The sequence below is a fragment of the Neoarius graeffei genome, chromosome 9 (genome assembly GCF_027579695.1).
Source record: "Neoarius graeffei isolate fNeoGra1 chromosome 9, fNeoGra1.pri, whole genome shotgun sequence".
Lineage (NCBI taxonomy): Eukaryota > Metazoa > Chordata > Actinopteri > Siluriformes > Ariidae > Neoarius > Neoarius graeffei.
This window is the reverse complement of record NC_083577.1, coordinates 46,904,949-46,923,190: the sequence shown is the minus strand read 5'-3', so window position 1 is coordinate 46,923,190 and position 18,242 is coordinate 46,904,949. Positions and strand designations below refer to the sequence as shown.

General features: G+C 42.4%; 1 protein-coding gene across 5 annotated transcripts in view; it reads left to right on the top strand.

Moving 5' to 3' along the window:
- Positions 1–15,208, top strand: part of LOC132891755 (splicing factor 3B subunit 1-like) — a 63,015-nt gene extending 47,807 nt beyond the window's left edge. For 3 of the 5 annotated variants that reach the window (XM_060929667.1, XM_060929666.1, XM_060929665.1), the window contains 15 exons: positions 51–152; positions 250–429; positions 507–593; positions 770–1,040; positions 2,278–2,423; positions 2,542–2,688; positions 2,793–2,918; positions 3,029–3,250; positions 4,192–4,374; positions 4,494–4,605; positions 8,533–8,653; positions 13,577–13,708; positions 13,801–14,073; positions 14,177–14,393; positions 14,509–15,204. In XM_060929667.1, coding sequence (XP_060785650.1) covers positions 51–152; positions 250–429; positions 507–593; positions 770–1,040; positions 2,278–2,423; positions 2,542–2,688; positions 2,793–2,918; positions 3,029–3,250; positions 4,192–4,374; positions 4,494–4,605; positions 8,533–8,653; positions 13,577–13,708; positions 13,801–14,073; positions 14,177–14,393; positions 14,509–14,667 — 2,478 coding nt within the window. In that variant the 3' untranslated portion in view covers positions 14,668–15,204. Of the gene's footprint in view, positions 1–50; positions 153–249; positions 430–506; positions 594–769; positions 1,041–2,277; positions 2,424–2,541; positions 2,689–2,792; positions 2,919–3,028; positions 3,251–4,191; positions 4,375–4,493; positions 4,606–8,532; positions 8,654–13,576; positions 13,709–13,800; positions 14,074–14,176; positions 14,394–14,508 lie in introns of all 5 variants that reach the window. The other 2 variants (XM_060929662.1, XM_060929663.1) reach the window with 2 other exon arrangements.
- Positions 15,209–18,242: the final 3,034 nt, after the last annotated feature.

Here is an 18,242-nt window from a genome sequence, read left to right as displayed (position 1 = left end):
TCTTTTAAAGTTTGATTGCTTTGGGGAATAAAGGATTTTGTGTTTTTCAGGTGGAGGTGGATGAGTCCACTCTGAGTCCAGAGGAGCAGAAGGAGCGCAAAATTATGAAGCTGCTCCTGAAAATAAAAAATGGCACCCCTCCCATGAGGAAGGTATGTAACTTGACATGTGCTACACTGTAGTGTTTCACACTTTTCTTTTTACCCCCCCCCCCCCAATCTCATCTAAACATCACTGCTGTACTTTTAGGCTGCTCTCAGGCAAATCACCGACAAGGCCAGGGAATTTGGTGCTGGGCCTCTTTTCAATCAGATTCTGCCCCTGCTTATGTCTCCTACCCTTGAAGATCAGGAGCGCCATCTGTTGGTGAAGGTCATTGACCGCATCCTGTACAAACTGGATGACCTGGTTCGACCTTATGTCCACAAGGTGAGGTGTAATATCTAATGTTAAATGCTAATTGCATAGAAATTATTCCTTATGTATGAACTGTCTTATTCCTCCAGATCCTTGTGGTGATCGAACCCTTGTTGATTGATGAAGATTACTATGCTAGAGTAGAGGGCAGAGAGATTATCTCCAATTTGGCAAAGGTAGGCAAAAATCCTGATGATGCATCTTACTAGTGATGTGTGTGCCTTCAACTCGGCCATGTTGAGCTGCGTCCTTCTTAATTGAGTTATTCAGACGCAAGAAACTATGATTAGCCGCTCCAATGTCATTAATTAGATGTTTCATTTGAATGTTGACACATCCTCCCCCCCCACAGGCTGCTGGTCTGGCCACTATGATCTCCACAATGAGGCCTGATATTGACAATATGGATGAGTATGTGAGAAACACAACAGCTCGTGCCTTTGCTGTTGTGGCATCTGCTTTGGGTATTCCCTCCCTCCTGCCTTTCCTCAAAGCTGTGTGCAAGAGCAAGAAGTCGTGGCAGGCTCGGCACACAGGCATTAAAATTGTGCAGCAGATTGCCATCCTCATGGGTTGTGCCATCTTGCCTCATCTCCGCAGCTTGGTGGAGATTATTGAACATGGTCAGTATGTGGTATTTATGGTCATGTAAACCTATATAAGATCATGGCATGCTGGAAATTTTTGTGATGCTTGCAACCTCAGATAAACTATTACATCTGGTTGAATTCTGATCAAAACCAGGGATGTTAACCGATGACCATTTGACCGATGGTTGACCGAATCAACGTCAACCGGTTAATTTTTTTTTGGTTGTCGGTTAAAAAAAAAAATCAATCGTTTTGAAGCTGCCGATTTTGGAGCGGAGAACCTGGAATTCTGTGTTGTAAACGCTTGGGGCATGCCATGCGGTGTAAGGACGACAGCTGACAAATCAGAAACACCCATTCAGTCATGTCCCGCCCTCCCGCCCCAGTTGAAGACAGCTGCCACTCGGCAAAAGAAAAGTCTCAAAAAGTATCAGGCTAGACTTTTTAGCTTACAAATTACTACTCTGTTTTTTTTAAATTATTATTAGAAGGCACATCGAGTTTAGTCCTGCCTTGACCAGTGCATTCTGAAAGTATGTTTCGGTCTGTAGCCAACAATGCATGTTATTGCAGATCATATCTCTCCACACAAACTAAAGGCGCAGATGCCGACTTTTGGAGGAAAGGGGAGAGAATGAAATGACAGCGGTGTCTGGAGGGGGAGTGACAAACGCAGCTTTTATGTCTGTGAGCCAAGTCGGTGACGGCTTCAGAGCAACTTCAATACCATGCAGTAATGGCGTGTTGATATTGGTAATGGCGTTATAACGATTGTAGCTAATTAATTAGATTACCCGGCGTTATAACAGCCTTTATTTTAACGCCGTTATTCCCATCACTGAATGTTATGTACTTCTTCTAGCACTTGACTTTATTTTCAACGCCATCATGGCCAACTGAAACTGTCTCTAAGCTGGAGCCATTTGTCCTCCGCTCCAGTACAAACCCCTCGACATCAGTGCCGCGTTTGACTAAATGTTTCGCGCTGTAGAAAAGGTAATGTGAGTGGAGGGCAGCGACTGGGACTGAATGCGCGGATGCTCGCGGTTAGATTTAGAATAGATTCTAATAATTCCAATTCTAGAATTTTAAACTCGTAGGTTAACCGACTTTAACCGGCTAATGAGGCTCGGTGGTCGGTCAAGATTTTTAGTTTTCGACATCCCTAATCAAAACTCCTTTACAGTTGGCAGTGGTGTTTTGTCATGTGGGTTTTTCTTTTCTCGTCTTTGTTCAATCCTTCATTAATTCCCTGTATTTATCCTAACAGGTCTTGTGGATGAGCAGCAGAAAGTGCGAACCATCAGTGCTTTGGCCATTGCTGCTCTTGCAGAGGCTGCTACACCTTATGGTATCGAGTCTTTTGACTCTGTGCTCAAGCCTCTTTGGAAGGGTATCAGACAACACAGAGGCAAGGTGAGCATGATCTCAACAGGTTTATGAGCAGTGATGCATATTACACTCTGGTTTGGCAATTGTCAGTGTAAATATGATGAAACAGGAGTAAACAATATTTGCGTTTGCATTTGTTCAGGGTTTGGCTGCTTTCTTAAAAGCTATTGGGTATTTGATTCCTCTTATGGATGCTGAGTATGCCAACTACTATACAAGGGAGGTGATGCTTATCCTCATTCGAGAGTTCCAGTCTCCAGATGAGGAAATGAAGAAGATTGTCCTGAAGGTTAGGTGAACTTGTAACATGAGACCATAACTATATTTTAATAGTTTTGGATACTCCTTTAATTTTCTAGAACCAAGTCGCACTTTTGTCCGTCACTCTTTCAGGTGGTGAAGCAGTGCTGTGGGACAGATGGTGTGGAGGCCAACTACATCAAAACAGAGATTCTGCCCCCTTTCTTTAAACACTTCTGGCAGCACCGTATGGCCTTGGACAGACGTAACTACAGACAAGTATGCTGAAGTTACTTTTCTGGGGAGCAGTTTTTGAACTTGTTAGCTTTTTCAGCAATGCCTTATGGCTCTTGTTTATTCTGTGCATTGCCACTTGTCTCTTTCCCCAGTTGGTAGACACTACAGTAGAGCTGGCCAACAAAGTTGGTGCAGCAGAAATCATCTCAAGAATTGTGGACGACTTGAAGGATGAAGCTGAGCAGTACAGAAAGATGGTGATGGAGACGATAGAGAAGATCATGGGTAACTTGGGTGCAGCAGACATTGACCACAAACTAGAGGAGCAACTTATTGATGGCATCTTGTATGCTTTCCAAGAACAAACTACTGAGGTGAGTTACAAAGGTTAGGATTTTTTTTTTTTTTAAAGTGGCAGTGTATGAGGGGGTGTTGCAACGGCTTCTGTATTTGACACATCGACGGGACACAGGTGGAGAGGGTGAAAACATTTAAATTCCTCGGAACTCACATTAGTGAGGATCTCACCTGGACACACAGCAGACCATCAAGAAGGCTCAACAGAGACTCTTCCTCCTGAGGACGCTGAGGAAATTTGGACTGTCCACCAAACTCCTCAGCAACTTCTACAGGTGCACAGTGGAGAGTGTCGTGACAAATTCCATCACTGTGTGGTACGGGAACTGCACAACCCAGGACAGAAAGGCTCTCCAGCGTGTCATTTAAAATGGCACAGTTAATCTGTGGAGCTGTCCTCCCCCCACTACAGGACATTTACAACACCCGGGTCACAAAAAGGGCACAGAGCATCATCAGGGACCAAACACACCTACAACACAGACTATTCACGCTCCTACCATCTGGCAGACGCTACAGGAGTGTGAAAGCAAGGACTACTAGACTGACCAGTTTTTACCCCCAGGCCATCAGGCTTTTGAACCACAGATTATAATCATCTACCTTTATATTTCCATCAGGCTTTTGAACCACAGATTATAATCACCATCTACCTCTATATTTGCAATTTTGCACAAGACATTGCACAGTATATCTACCTCTGTGTTTGCATATTGTTTGATTGCCTTTCTTTGTTATCTTCGTTTATTTTCATTCTACTTTTATATTTTGCATTCCATATGCACTTTATATTTTATATTTCGTATTTTATATATATTTCTTTTTATATTAGTAAGCATAGTTTGGTCGGGCAGTTGCAAAATAAGAATTTCATTACCCAATAATCAACCGCTGTGTCTGTTATTGTGTATATGACAAATAAACATCTTGAATTTGTTATATTCATACATTCCACCAGGACTCTGTGATGCTGAATGGTTTTGGAACAGTGGTGAATGCTCTGGGCAAGCGAGTTAAGCCCTACCTGCCTCAGATCTGTGGTACTGTTCTGTGGCGTCTAAACAATAAGTCAGCCAAAGTCCGCCAGCAGGCTGCTGACCTCATTTCTCGCACAGCTGTGGTTATGAAGACCTGTCAAGAGGTGAGGGAGGAATAATTAGTTTCCCCAGATCATGACTTCCTGAACATATTAACGATGACATCCTGTTACTTGTGTTCTCTAGTTTAATGTGTTATATATTGCTCTCTTATTGTTAACAGGAGAAGCTGATGGGTCATTTGGGAGTGGTGCTGTATGAGTACCTGGGAGAGGAATACCCTGAAGTGCTTGGAAGCATCCTTGGAGCTCTTAAAGCTATTGTTAATGTTATTGGTATGTCATTATCCAATATCATCAGCTTTTCTGGTGCACAAGCCTGTGGGTTTGAATTCAGATATGTTTCCCCTGTTTGGCAGTGGGCAGCAAGGTGCTGATGAGGATACATAAAAGTAATTTGTACAACCTTGCTTCATCCTCATTTTCATTGGTCACCATAATTTCTGCCCCATAGCCCAGCTCTAATTGGGTGCTGGCAATCAAGGAGAGGTTTTTTTTTTTTTTTTAAAAGCTTTGGCAGTAACAACTTTTCACACACAGAATCAAAACAGAATAACAATGGTACAAGTGAAAATTACCTTGACTTGTTATTTTGCCAGAATAGTGAAGACAAATCTCAACATGTTTAATATTAAAGTCAAACAAAATCCAAAAATAAACACCGTTTGCTGATCATGGCAAGTGCCCTGCTGTGCTGTCTGCATGTTTAATAAAAAATAAAACTTTATAACAATTTATCCATTGTAAAAGCTTTGATATGGCTAAAAATAGGCTTACCTAGGCACAGCCATTTTCAGTGAAACTGGATATCCGCCTGTGACGTTAACGACCCCCCTAGAACGCAGTTTACCTTCATTACACAGGACTATCAAATAAAGGCTTCTTTAAAAAAAAAAACTAGGTAGAACTCGACGCCAATGGCATCGATGGGGATGCCTCCGCCTGGTAGACCACATGCCTTATTAACTTGTGATTTGGGGATGGACATTTGACCTCACAGTAATCTTGACCTGGTGAAAGTACTTGTATTAGCCTTGGAGATATTGTGTTCACAGATTTAACCTCACAGTGACCTTGACCTTAGACCTTTTGATCTCAAAATCTAATCAGTTCATGTTTGTCCCAAAGCGCACAAATGGTGGAAGTTTGGTGAAATTCCTTTCATTAGCCTTTGAGATATTGCGTTCGCAAGGTTTCGGGACGGACGCACGGACAGACGGACAACCTGAAAACATAATGCCTCCTGCACCTTACGGTGGCGGAAGCATAAAAAACCGCTGAGCACCACTGCTCTGTCCCTCTTGCTCTCTGTGCACACACGTTTTCACTGCTTCAGATGGGGTAAATACAGGGAAAGAATTTCCCTGTACTATAATGTGTATGACACAGGTTTCTAATTCTCAAACTTTAACGAGAAATTTTCTATAGCCATGTGATTTTTACTGGCAACAAAATCCACGAATCAAAACACTTCGCATTTATGAAGTTTAAATCTCACTTGGCTAAGAACATGTATACAGTACTGACACAGATGCTTGTAAACAATTCAGTTGGCATAGCAACGTAATTCTTGCCATCCAACAAAGCTTTTTTGTTTTTTCCATACATGAAAATCCCTCACCTTTCGGCGAAATTCGCCGTTTTGAAACCAAAATGGGTGACCTACGTGAATCGTGTAGATCCGATGAGAAAAAAAATTGGGGGGCGTTGATATTGACCCAAAGGGCAAGGAGGTCGCTTCGCACCCATAGACAGTTCGTGCCGGTTTGCGCCTCCTGCTCCTGCTTTGATATTGACGCCATAGCGACGAGTACATCTCGCTGCGAAGGGCAAGCAGCATCATTTCGCGCCTCTTCTCCTGCTGGCCAGAGCGTGCACACATCAGTCAGAGTGCAGACCAGACCTAGCCTGGGCCCGCCCATCCTAAGTGTGACGCAACACGGGGGCCTGTTGCGAACTTAGTCTGGCAAGGGAAGCCATCTCCAGCTCTTCCAAGCTCCCGAAAAATCGGGAGCCAATCAATTTTGAGCATCTCCAACGGCCCTGGGTAGAGGCGTGTTCAAGGCAGTGACGTAGTAGAACTGCGACCGGAAGCCATAGATTGTTTACAGAATCTATGCCGGAAGCGCTTCATTCACTAGAAACATTACGAACATGGAGCAGCGGCAAGCCTTTGATACAGTGGTAGATGCTGTATTGAAAGCATTCAACGGGAAGTTCTCATTGAAAACGGAGCAAAGAGCAGCCCTGGAGGTATTTATTCTCCTCCTTCTTCTTCCTGTTACTCAAGCAGTTTCCGTTGCGTCACATACGTCAGAGGAAAGAGTGATGTGATTGGTTTAAGCTTCATCACAGCCTTTTCTGGCTTAGACCAGTAGCAAACTGAGGCATTTCGGGGAGGCGGGTCAAACACGCGCTTTGGGAAACGGTTGGGCTTAATATCTTTGCCAGACCAAATGCTCGCAGAGCTTTGAAGTTGCGTTAGCCAGACTAGACCAGACCACCAGAAGCTGGAAGCTGGATTGAGTCATCGGACTGAATTTCCTACTTTTTTCAAACTTTCCTGATTGCTATCAAAACAAACAAAACTTCCGGCTTGATTACGTCAGCATTCGAAAGAGGGCGCGCGCGTCTTTTGACAATCCCTGTGTCCGAAATTGCTCGCTACTCACTATATAGGGCACTGTATAGTGGAGATGCCATTTTGTAGTGCTGTCCGTGCTGAAAGAAATCAAATTAAAAGTCTCAAATTTGATTTAATAAAAGACAGCAGCAAAGAAAGTATTCAGCCTTGATTTAAAAAGAACTGAAAGCTGCAGGTACTTCCATATCTCGGCAGGCTGAGTGGTATGCTGGGGCACCTCTTGCCAGCAGACCAGGATATCCTTGATATCCTTGAACTTGTGCGGTTCAGTGTTGACCTGACCATCCCCAGCTTCAAGGAAGGAGAGAGCATCGTGGAGTGGTGGGGTCATGTCTTCGACAAACCAGACAAGTACCTGGGTGCACTGGTTAAGTGTTGCCTCTCCATCTTTCATGGACCTAGAGTCGAGTCCTCATTTAGTCTGATGAATGATGTAATTGATCAAAGGAGTGGCAACATGAATGTGGAAAGATTTAATGCAATACAGACGGTCAAGTAGACGCTGATGTCCAGGGGGAAGACAGCTGTGCAGCTCTTTAGAAGGGAAGATGTGAAGTTTGGGGAAGTGGACAGAACATTGTGCAAGAACATTAACTCTGCAGCAGCCACATACAAACACCAGCAGAGGGTGAACAAGGAGGAAAAGCAGCAGCAGCAGAGCAAGTATGGCTCTCAAGCAACTTGCAGTGCTCAGCAGGCCAAGAAACAGACTGCTGAAGGAGAGAAGCGGGCAAGGCTGAAACATGTGGCAACTCCGTGAAAGCGGGCCATGGAGACACTGGTGGTCCAGGCAAATAAAAGGAAAAAATGATCACTATTCCTTGTGTGTTCTCCACTTTCTTTGTTCTATTATTCGCATTTTTTTTTTCCAGGGCATAATTTCACTATAACTTACATGTATTTGTATTTGTACTGTATGTCCTTGTGCAAATGTCAATACAGTATACTTAGTAAGGAGGCTATAATATTTATTCTGGGGGAGGACCCCCCAAACAAAATAAAACACCACCAGAGGCCACGTCACCACTCGCGCACCCTTCTCACCTTTTTCACCCCGACCCGTTTTCATGCCTGTTTTTCCTCAGTGAATAAAAGCATGTCACATAAAATGATCGGGCTTATGCCAAATGCCTGACACTCGGGCATCTTTAGGGTTGTTTACAACAATTTGGATGCGACGTATCCATTCAATCCACTAGCCTCGATAAGTCATGTAGGTGACGTCATAATTTGTACACAGAGTGCAATATTTGAACCTCGAAGAGAGTAAGATGTCCGTGCCCAGGGACATTGTTTTTTCTTTGAAAATAAAATCTGTACACAGCATCCAGCTACAAATATAAACAAGTGAACACTCGAGCATGTCTTGTATGGATTTTATCTGTCAGTATAAAGGAGTTTATTTTTGGGTTTGTTCATCTTTAAAGGGAAAAAAAAGGAACAAAATGTCAAATATTAAATGTTAAATAATATTGATGCTGCTGTTGGGGAAAATAAGATTCATTAGTACTGTGGAAGTGTTTTTATAATTCTAATATTGATTTAATCCTTCCCCTCAGGTATGCACAAGATGACGCCTCCAATTAAGGATTTACTTCCTCGATTGACACCAATCCTGAAAAACAGACATGAAAAGGTGCAAGAAAACTGCATTGATCTCGTGGGCAGAATTGCTGACAGGTCAGTCTTGTTTCATGTGGTGCTAATACAGGGTGTACGTTTTTCCCTAAGTTTAGATTTGATGGAAATTACATTTCTGAACATGCATAGTTTTAAATGTTGGTTTCAAAAAGGTAAAAGTGCTGTGTGAGCACGACAGTTGTTCATGTTCCAGTATGACATAGTGTTCGCCACTGTGGCATTTTCAAGAAAGTTATATAAAACGTGTGCTCTCGGAGCATGAATCATTTGTCTTCCACGGTGTAAAGAAGCGTAACATAGAAGTGCCTGTACTAATGGTTTGATTATTGCATTGTGCATATTATGGAACTCTATGTTTGGCATCGCACTGCAAACATGGTTTTAAATTATACGCTGCCTGGCCACACTCCAATATTTCCTTGATCTACACTTATGTGCAAAATAATAGTAGTGTGTTTAAAACAATTGAGAAAAAGCTCAATCCTCATAATAGCATTTATTTCCATATACACAAAGGCACTGGGAGCACTGCACATTCAATTACAAATGAAAACATGAACAAAATATCAATTTTAAACTGAAAATGAAGAAAAAAAGAATAATAGGTTGTTCAAAAAAATAGCAGTGTCTGCATTTTCATTTACAAACTCGAATATTTACAGTATAAATTAAAATTTGTTTACAGATTTAGCTTTTCTGTTAATCACGAAACTAATATTGAGTTGTATAACCTTTATTTCTGATAACTGCTTTACATCTGTGTGGCATGGAGTCAACTAACATCCGACACCTGTGAAGAGATATTCCAACCCGAGCTGACTGGACTATCTCATCTCATCTCATTATCTGTAGCCGCTTTATCCTGTCCTACAGGGTCGCAGGCAAGCTGGAGCCTATCCCAGCTGACTACGGGCGAAAGGCGGGGTACACCCTGGACAAGTCGCCAGGTCATCACAGGGCTGACACATAGACACAGACAACCATTCACACTCACATTCACACCTACGGTCAATTTAGAGTCACCAATTAACCTAACCTGCATGTCTTTGGACTGTGGGGGAAACCGGAGCACCCGGAGGAAACCCACGCAGACACGGGGAGAACATGCAAACTCCGCACAGAAAGGCCCTCGCCGGCCACGGGGCTCGAACCCGGACCTTCTTGCTGTGAGGCGACAGCGCTAACCACTACACCACCGTGCCCTGACTGGACTATATTCCACAGTTCTTCTGCATTCTTGGGTTTTGCATTAAAAACAGCATTTTTGATGCCACTCCACAAATTCTCAATTGGATTGAGGTCTGGAGATTGGGCTGGCCACTTCATAACATCAATCTTGTTGGTCTGGAACCAGGATGTTGCCCGCTTGCTGGTGTGTTTGGGGTCAATGTCCTGCTGAAACACCCATTTCAAGGGCATTTCTTCTTTAGCATAAGGCAACATGACCTCTTCCAGTATTTTGATATATTCAAACTGGTCCATGGTGCCTGGTATGCGATAAATGGGCCCGACTCCAAAGTATGAGAAACATCCCCAAACCATTCTGCTTGCACCTCCATGTTTTACAGTCTTCACAGTGTACGGTGACTTGAATTCAGTGTTTATGGGTCGTCTCACAAACTGTCTGTGGCCTTTAGACCCAATAAGAACAATCTTGCTCTCATCTGTCCATAGAATGTTGTGCCACTTCTCTTTAGGCCAGTCAGTGTGTTCTTTGGCAAACTGTAACCTTTTCAGCACGTCTTTTTTTCAACAATGGTACTTTACGAAGGTTTCTTGCCAATAGTTTGGCTTCACATAGGCATCTTCTGATTGTTGCCGTACTCCCAGGTAACTGGCGATCTTCTTTGATTTCCCTGGAGCTGATCATTGGATGCTTCTTTGCCATTCTTGTTATTCTATGATCTACGCGGATGGTAATATTTCTTTTCCTACCACGTGTTTTGGGTTTTGTTTGCCATTTTAAAGCATTTGAGATCATTTTAGCTGAGCAGCCAATTATTTTCTGCACTTCTTTATATGTTTTCCCCTCTCCAGTCAACTTCTTGATCAAAGTTCTTTCTCCTTTGGTACAATGTCTGGAACGACCCATTTTACTCACTGAGCAAGGGCTAAAACCAGCAGGTACAATATTTGCTGCCCTCCTTCTTTAAATAAGGGCTATAATTGACACCTGTTTCTTCACAGAATGAATGACCTCTCTAATTGAACTCCACACTGCTATTAATTTGAACACGCCCCTTTCATTAAATGAGTCAATTGCACCCAATTAGCAGAGTGCATGTCATGACTGTTGATTCTGTTGGTTGCCCATTACTCGGCTACACCTATTTTTTCCCATGCTGTATTATCCTTTCTGCCAACATCAGTAATTAAACACATTAGTGATGTTGGACTGCTATTATTTTGCACATAACTGTACCTTTTACTTTGATGATAGCGCACATTCACCATGGTATTGTCACATCACAACATATGCAAGGTCACAGCATTTTATTTCTGTCCAGAGTTGCAGTAAATTTTTTTTTTTTTTTTGCCAAGATCTTGTATTGATGTGAGAGTTAAACCACTCTGGAAAGTCTTCTTGAGCACATCTTAAAGACTTTCAATGGAGCTCAGGTCACAGCTCTGTGGTGGCCAATTCATGTGTGAAAATAATTCATCATGCGCCTTGAACCACTCTTTCACAATTTGTGCCTGATGAATCCTGGCATCGTCATTGTGGACTATGCCATCAGAGAAGAAAAAATCCATTGATGGAATAGCCTAGTCATTCTGTACATTCAGGTAGTCTGCTGACTAAATTTTATTGTCTTATAACTTTGCTGAGCCTCGACCTGATCAACTGAAGCAACCCCAGATCATAATGCTGTCTCCAGAGGCCTGTACAGTGGCCACTGTGCACAATGGATTCATCGTTTCATGAGCTTCCCTTCTTAAGGCCTCTGCATGCTCTTGCGACAAGGCTTTCGCAGATAGCTTTTCGCAGACAGTTGTAATTTATCGTTGAGCGGGGAGTAATAGGTGTGCGCGATGTTATTCACCGCCACAACGCAAGGGGGCGTGAAGTCGCTAGGAGTAGTTGGTGGGTGTGGTTAGTGGAGTGTTTATCCTCCAGTTACTTATAATGACTAGAACTGGAGTCGTATAGATGTACGTACTTCCTCACTTCCTCGATCAACCGCTCTTCGTGCTGCTCCATCTTCGCTCGTGTTTTTAAAAATGGCGGTCGTGAAAACAAACCAAACCGGAAAAGTAGGGAAGCGGAAGTGCGTGTACAGCGGATGTAGAGTGGACCAATCGGAGCCCTCTTGTCTGTGACGCTGTCTGCGAGGCTGTCTGCGGTGGTCACAATTTTTGGGAGGTGCGTGCAGAGCGTCTGCGAAGGGGGGGGGCTTCGCAGATGCCATCTGCGAGGACTGGGTTGTCAGCATAAATTGGCCTTTACCCTGAGACACCTATCACTCTGGAATAGGATAAATCTGGACTCCTCAGACCACATGACCTTTTTCCATTGCTCCAGAGTCCAATCTTTACGTTCCCTAGCAAACTGAAGCCTTTTCTTCCAATTAGCCTCACTAACAAGCGATTTGACTTATTAGTCCCAATCCTGCATGTTCTCATTGCACATGGAAATGCTTTTAGTTTGACTATTAAATATGGTCATGATTTTATAGGGAGGGAAAGTGAAACACAGCGATCCTAGTGGTAGCGTTTCTAAGCCGAGAGCCATACTATTGAAAATCCCATAGACCCGATTTTTTAAAAAAATCCCACGGAGTTATGACGTGGAACTTGTATACCCCCAAAAAATATGTTGTATATGTTGGGATTATCTACTAACTGTGAAAGTATCAGGTGAAATTTCGCTGTCTTTTAAAAGATCGAAATTGCGCCTAACCTGTCAGAAACGGACTACAACCAAACTGTCTAGTCAGAGTCGCTCATGTTATGTCAACAGTAGGCTTGATGAGTTTTGTTCTTCATACTAGCCCTTATGAGTGCTGACAGCTATCCCTGTGAATAGTGGCAGTTGGCTACATGCCCTGATCTGTAATGGTTATCCCCACGAGGGATGCATTTCTTATTGGTACAGAAATACTCCGCCAACCACGCTATACAAATCGGCATGTTGATATAGGCTACTCGCCAGCCGCTACCTGCTACAGATTTGGAAAGGCGCTAGACTTGCGGAGACGTCACATACGCGACGTCAGGTCTGTGTAGTCTTTGATCAGCTTGTTAAAAAAATATTCAAAACAATTCAAATCGGTGGAAAAAATAAAAGTATGATCACCAGGATCGATAGAGTTGCCCGACATGCACAACTTATGGAAGCCATTGTCTTAACTTTGAAGTGTAACCCGAAATGTAATTTTTTTTATAAAGATATTCCCATTCATTTTGCCATAAAGGTTGGAATGCATCCAGTAGGGGGCGATGAGATTACTTTCCGTCCCTATACTTTTTTTTTTTTTTAAATGAAGGATTCAACTTTTAAGTGATCATGGTCAGTCAGGATTTTTTTTCCCCCCAACACATTTCTTCTGTTGATGGTTCACCACTATCCTTCCAGGTTTTAATAATGTATTGGACAGTTCTTAACCCAATTCCAGTAATTTCAGCAATCTTCTTATTTTTCTTTGCTTGATGCAGGCCAGTAATCTGACCCTTCTGAAACACAGTAACATCTTTCCATAACCATGGTATATGTCTTCCAGTATGGTTGTTTAAGAAATTAGAAACTACTCACTGAATAAGTTAGGGTTAAAAGAATTGTTGCCAGCTGAGGCATGCAGTAATTATGCAATCAGTAACTCTTAAGTATTTGTTTATTTAAATCCATTTTTTTGGCCAGGCAGTATATTTGAAGTATTAAATTTAACTTGATTACTTGCACGCATCTTGTAATACTTTTGTACATCAAGCCTGAAAGATTTTGTAACTGCTCTTTCTTTGTAGAGGTGCAGAGTACGTGTCTGCCAGAGAGTGGATGCGAATCTGTTTCGAACTGCTGGAGCTGCTGAAAGCTCACAAGAAAGCAATCCGCCGAGCTACAGTCAACACTTTTGGCTACATTGCTAAGGCAATCGGGTAAAAACAGCTACCTTGTATTGCTTCGGTTCCATTTCAGTGCTTGATGGTGAAACAAAAACCGTTAATCTTTTTCCTCTTGATTTGTCTAGACCTCATGATGTGCTTGCCACACTGCTTAACAACTTGAAAGTGCAGGAGCGTCAAAACAGAGTTTGTACAACAGTAGCGATAGCCATCGTGGCAGAAACATGCTCACCCTTCACCGTACTCCCAGCATTGATGAACGAGTACCGTGTACCTGAACTGAATGTTCAGAATGGTGTGCTAAAATCCCTCTCCTTCTTATTTGAATATATTGGTGAAATGGGCAAGGACTACATCTATGCTGTCACCCCATTACTGGAGGATGCTCTGATGGACAGGTGAGCTCAGAAATAAGTAATAACAGATACTCATAGTATTACAGTTGTTTATTCCATTTGCTTATTAAATTTTGACGTAAACTATAAATATTTTCCTTCACAGAGACCTTGTACATCGGCAGACAGCCTGCGCTGTAGTGCAACACATGTCTCTTGGTGTGTATGGCTTTGGTTGTGAGGACTCCCTCAACCACTTGCTCAACTATGTTTGGCCCAATGTTTTTGAAACCTCACCGCATGTTATCCAAGCTGTAATGGGAGCCCTTGAGGGACTTCGTGTGGCTCTTGGACCATGCCGGATGTTACAATATTGCCTGCAGGTAAGCGATCGATTAAATTTAAATGGAAGAATTGGCCCTTGTAAGATCTCGGGGCTTTGCCCTTTAATTGACTTCAAGTCTGTCAACTAGATTTGACTCCTCCCCTTTTTTTTAGGGTTTGTTCCATCCAGCACGGAAGGTTCGTGATGTGTACTGGAAGATATATAATTCCATCTACATTGGTTCCCAGGATGCGTTGATTGCACATTATTCCCGTGTCCCCAATGATGAGAGGAACCCATACGTCCGCTCAGAGCTGGAGTACTTCCTGTGAACACATTTAAACTTGTGCATGCTTCCCTTTTTTTTTTTACTTTTTTTTTTAATTCTTATAGACATGGTTATAGTTCTTGGTCCATTTAATTTTAATCCTTGTGTTGTGTTCATGTTTTTGTGACTCAGCTAGTGTTAGCAGGTCTGGTGGACCCACTGTAAAAATGCTTACCAGGTATTTACTTTATCCCAGTTCCAAGCATTATAGACAGCATATATGGTTAATATTTGCCATTTACCTCTGTTAGTTCACTTATGAATAAAAATGCCATTTGTTTTTGTGATTAAAATGTAATAAAATTTATATTCAAGACATGGAAAAAAAATATAAACAACGTTTTTCATGACTCTTGATGTTTAGTTCTTTGAAATTGAAAACATTTGTTTCAGTCTACACAGCAGGAACCCCACTGAACATACAGTAGTCTATTCATGCCAACCTATACAACACATGAGGCGTGGAGTTTTACTGTGTTGCACATGTATTTCTTGCACTTGATGCATGTACAGTTGTGTTCAAAATAATAGCAGTGTGTTTAAAAATGTGAGTAAAGCTCAAAATCCTTATAATAGTTTTTATTTCCATGCATTGGGAACACTGCACATTATATTCTACATCAAAACATGAAGAAAAATGTATCAATATTTTAATTACTTTACAGAAAATGAAGAAAAATGAACATTGGGCTGTTCAAAAAAATAGCAGTGTCTGCATTTTTCATTACAAACTCCAAATATTTACTGTATAAACTGAAAAAATCTTAAGGATTTAGTATTCCTGTGAATCACTAAACTAATATTTAGTTGTATAACCACGGTTTCTGAGAACTTCTGGCACCTGTGAACAGGTATTCCAGCCCAGGATGATTTGACAACATTCCACAATTCCTCTGCATTTCTTGGTTTTGCCTCAGAAACAGCATTTTTGATGTCACCCCACAAGTTTTCTATCGGATTAAGGTCCGGGGATTGGGCTGGCCACTCCATAACTTTCATTTTGTTGGTCTTGAACCCTGATGCTGCTCGCTTACTGGTGTGTTTGGGGTCGTTGTCTTGTTGAAACACCCATTTCAAGGGCATTTCCTCTTCAGCATAAGGCAACATGACCTCTTCAAGTATTTTGATATATGCAAACTGATCCATGATCCCTGGTATGCGATAAATGGGCCCAACATCATAGTAAGAGAAACATTCCCATATCATGATGCTTGCACCACCATGCTTCACTGTCTTCAGAGTGTACTGTGGCTTGAATTCAGTGTTTGGGGGTCGTCTGAAAAACTGTCTGCGGCTCTTGGACCCAAAAAGAACAATTTTACTTTCATCAGTCCACAAAATGTTTTTCCATTTCTCTTTAGGCCAGTCGATGTGTTCTTTGGCAAATTGTATCCTCTTCAGCACGTCTTTTTTTTTTTAACAGTGGAACTTTGCGGGGGCTTCTTGCCGATAGATTAACTTCACACAGGCATCTTCTAATTGTCACAGGTAACTTCAGACCGACTTTGATCACCCTGGAGCTGATCATTGGCTGAGTCTTTGCCATTCTGGGTATTCTTCGATCCATTCGAATGGTAGTCTTCTGTTTTCTTCCACGTCTCTCTGGCTTTGCTGTCCATTTTAAAGCACTGGAGATCATTTTAGCTGAGCAGCCCATCATTTTCTGCACTTCTTTACAGTATACGTTTTACCTCTCCAATCAACTTTTTTAATCAAAGCACGCTGTTCTTCTGAACAATGTCTGGAACGACCCATGTTTCTCAGGTTTTCAGAGAGAAATGGATGTACAACATGTGCTGGCTTCATCCTTAAATTAGGGCCACCTGATTGACATCTGTTTTTTCACAGAATGGATGACCTCACTAATTAAACTCCACACTGCTATTATTTTGAACACGTCCCTTTCACTTAATTATTCGATTACACAGATTCAGGAGCATGCATATCATGAATGTTGGGTCTGTTGGTTTTCTATGACTCTACTACACCTACTGGTAAATTATTTGCCATGTAGTAATATAATTTCCACCAAAAACAGTGATTGATCTGGTTAGTCATGTTGGACTGCTATTATTTTGAACACAAGTGTATACTGTCTTCCTGTCCATCTTTGGTCCACACACATTGCAGCACTTCTTTTTGTTGCTACTGACTACAACCTAGAATGATGACGTATAATTAGATCAGGAATTTTATCTCTCACACACATGCGTGCGTGCACACATTACTGCCTGTCTAGGTAGGAGAGTCAGACATGTACTGTACATATGAAACAACACACAGTCACTTGGGTGGATGGGGCACCTGAATTCTCCTCATGATGGCTGCAGAAGCTGGAGTTCTTGGGATATGTTGTCTTCTTTGGATGTGAGGTCTCGCCAATGCCTTGCCCAGTTCAACGCCATCCAGATGACAAAAGCATTGTATGCTGAGATGTTCAAGATGTTGAAAAATGGCACAAGTGGCCAGCGTAAAGTTCTCCTTTTGCAGCTGTAGCCAGTCACCAGCTTGTCCCTGTTATCCATCCCTCCTTTTGTGGCATTATAATCCATGATGATTTCTGGTTTTTGATGCTCCTGTCCACAGATTCTCCCATCCCTATGCAACGTACTCAGGAGAACCACGTTTGCCTTTCTTTGGCATGTATGACACCAGGGACGTGTCGGCCGTGAAGACAAACTTGGAAGAGTTTATGGGCCTGTTCTTTGTAATCTACAGCCGAGGTAGGCGCTCTGGCTTGTTTTTGCTGTACCCTTTCTACCATCGTCAGCTTCCTCTTTAGGAGCTCCTGTCCCAGCTTGTATGAAGTCAAAATCTTATCACATGAGATGTGGCCACTGAGTCCCTGAGTCAGGCCCAGGACAACTCTTTTTCTTGGTTCTTCTCAGGGACTCCTCTGTATATACTTGCAAGTTCCATGCATATGATAAAGCAGTATCACAGGCGGCCCAGATCTTGATTCTATGTTTTGCGGGTTTAGATGGTATAGTATCTTGCAGAAGTATCCATGCCCCTTCGTGTTTGTCCTGTTTTGTCACATTACAAGCTGGAATTTAAATTAATGTTTGGGGGGTTTGCACCATTTGTTTTGCACAACATACTTTCCACTTTAAAGATGAAAATTGTTTTATTGTGATACAATTATTAAGATGAAAAAACAGAAATCTGGAGTGTGCATAGGTATTCACCCCCTTTTGTATGAAACCCCTAAATAAGAGCTGGTCCAACCAATTCACTTCATAAGTCACATAATTAGTTGATTAAGATCCACCTGTGTGCAATCAAAGGGTCACATGATCTGTCACATGATGTCTGTATAAATCAACCTGTTCTGGAAGGGGGCGGCACGGTGGTGTAGTGGTTAGCGCTGTCGCCTCACAGCAAGAAGGTCCTGGGTTCGAGCCCCGGGGCCGGCGAGGGCCTTTCTGTGTGGAGTTTGCATGTTCTCCCCGTGTCCGCGTGGGTTTCCTCCGGGTGCTCCGGTTTCCCCCACAGTCCAAAGACATGCAGGTTAGGTTAACTGGTGACTCTAAATTGACCGTAGGTGTGAGTGTGAATGGTTGTCTGTGTCTATGTGTC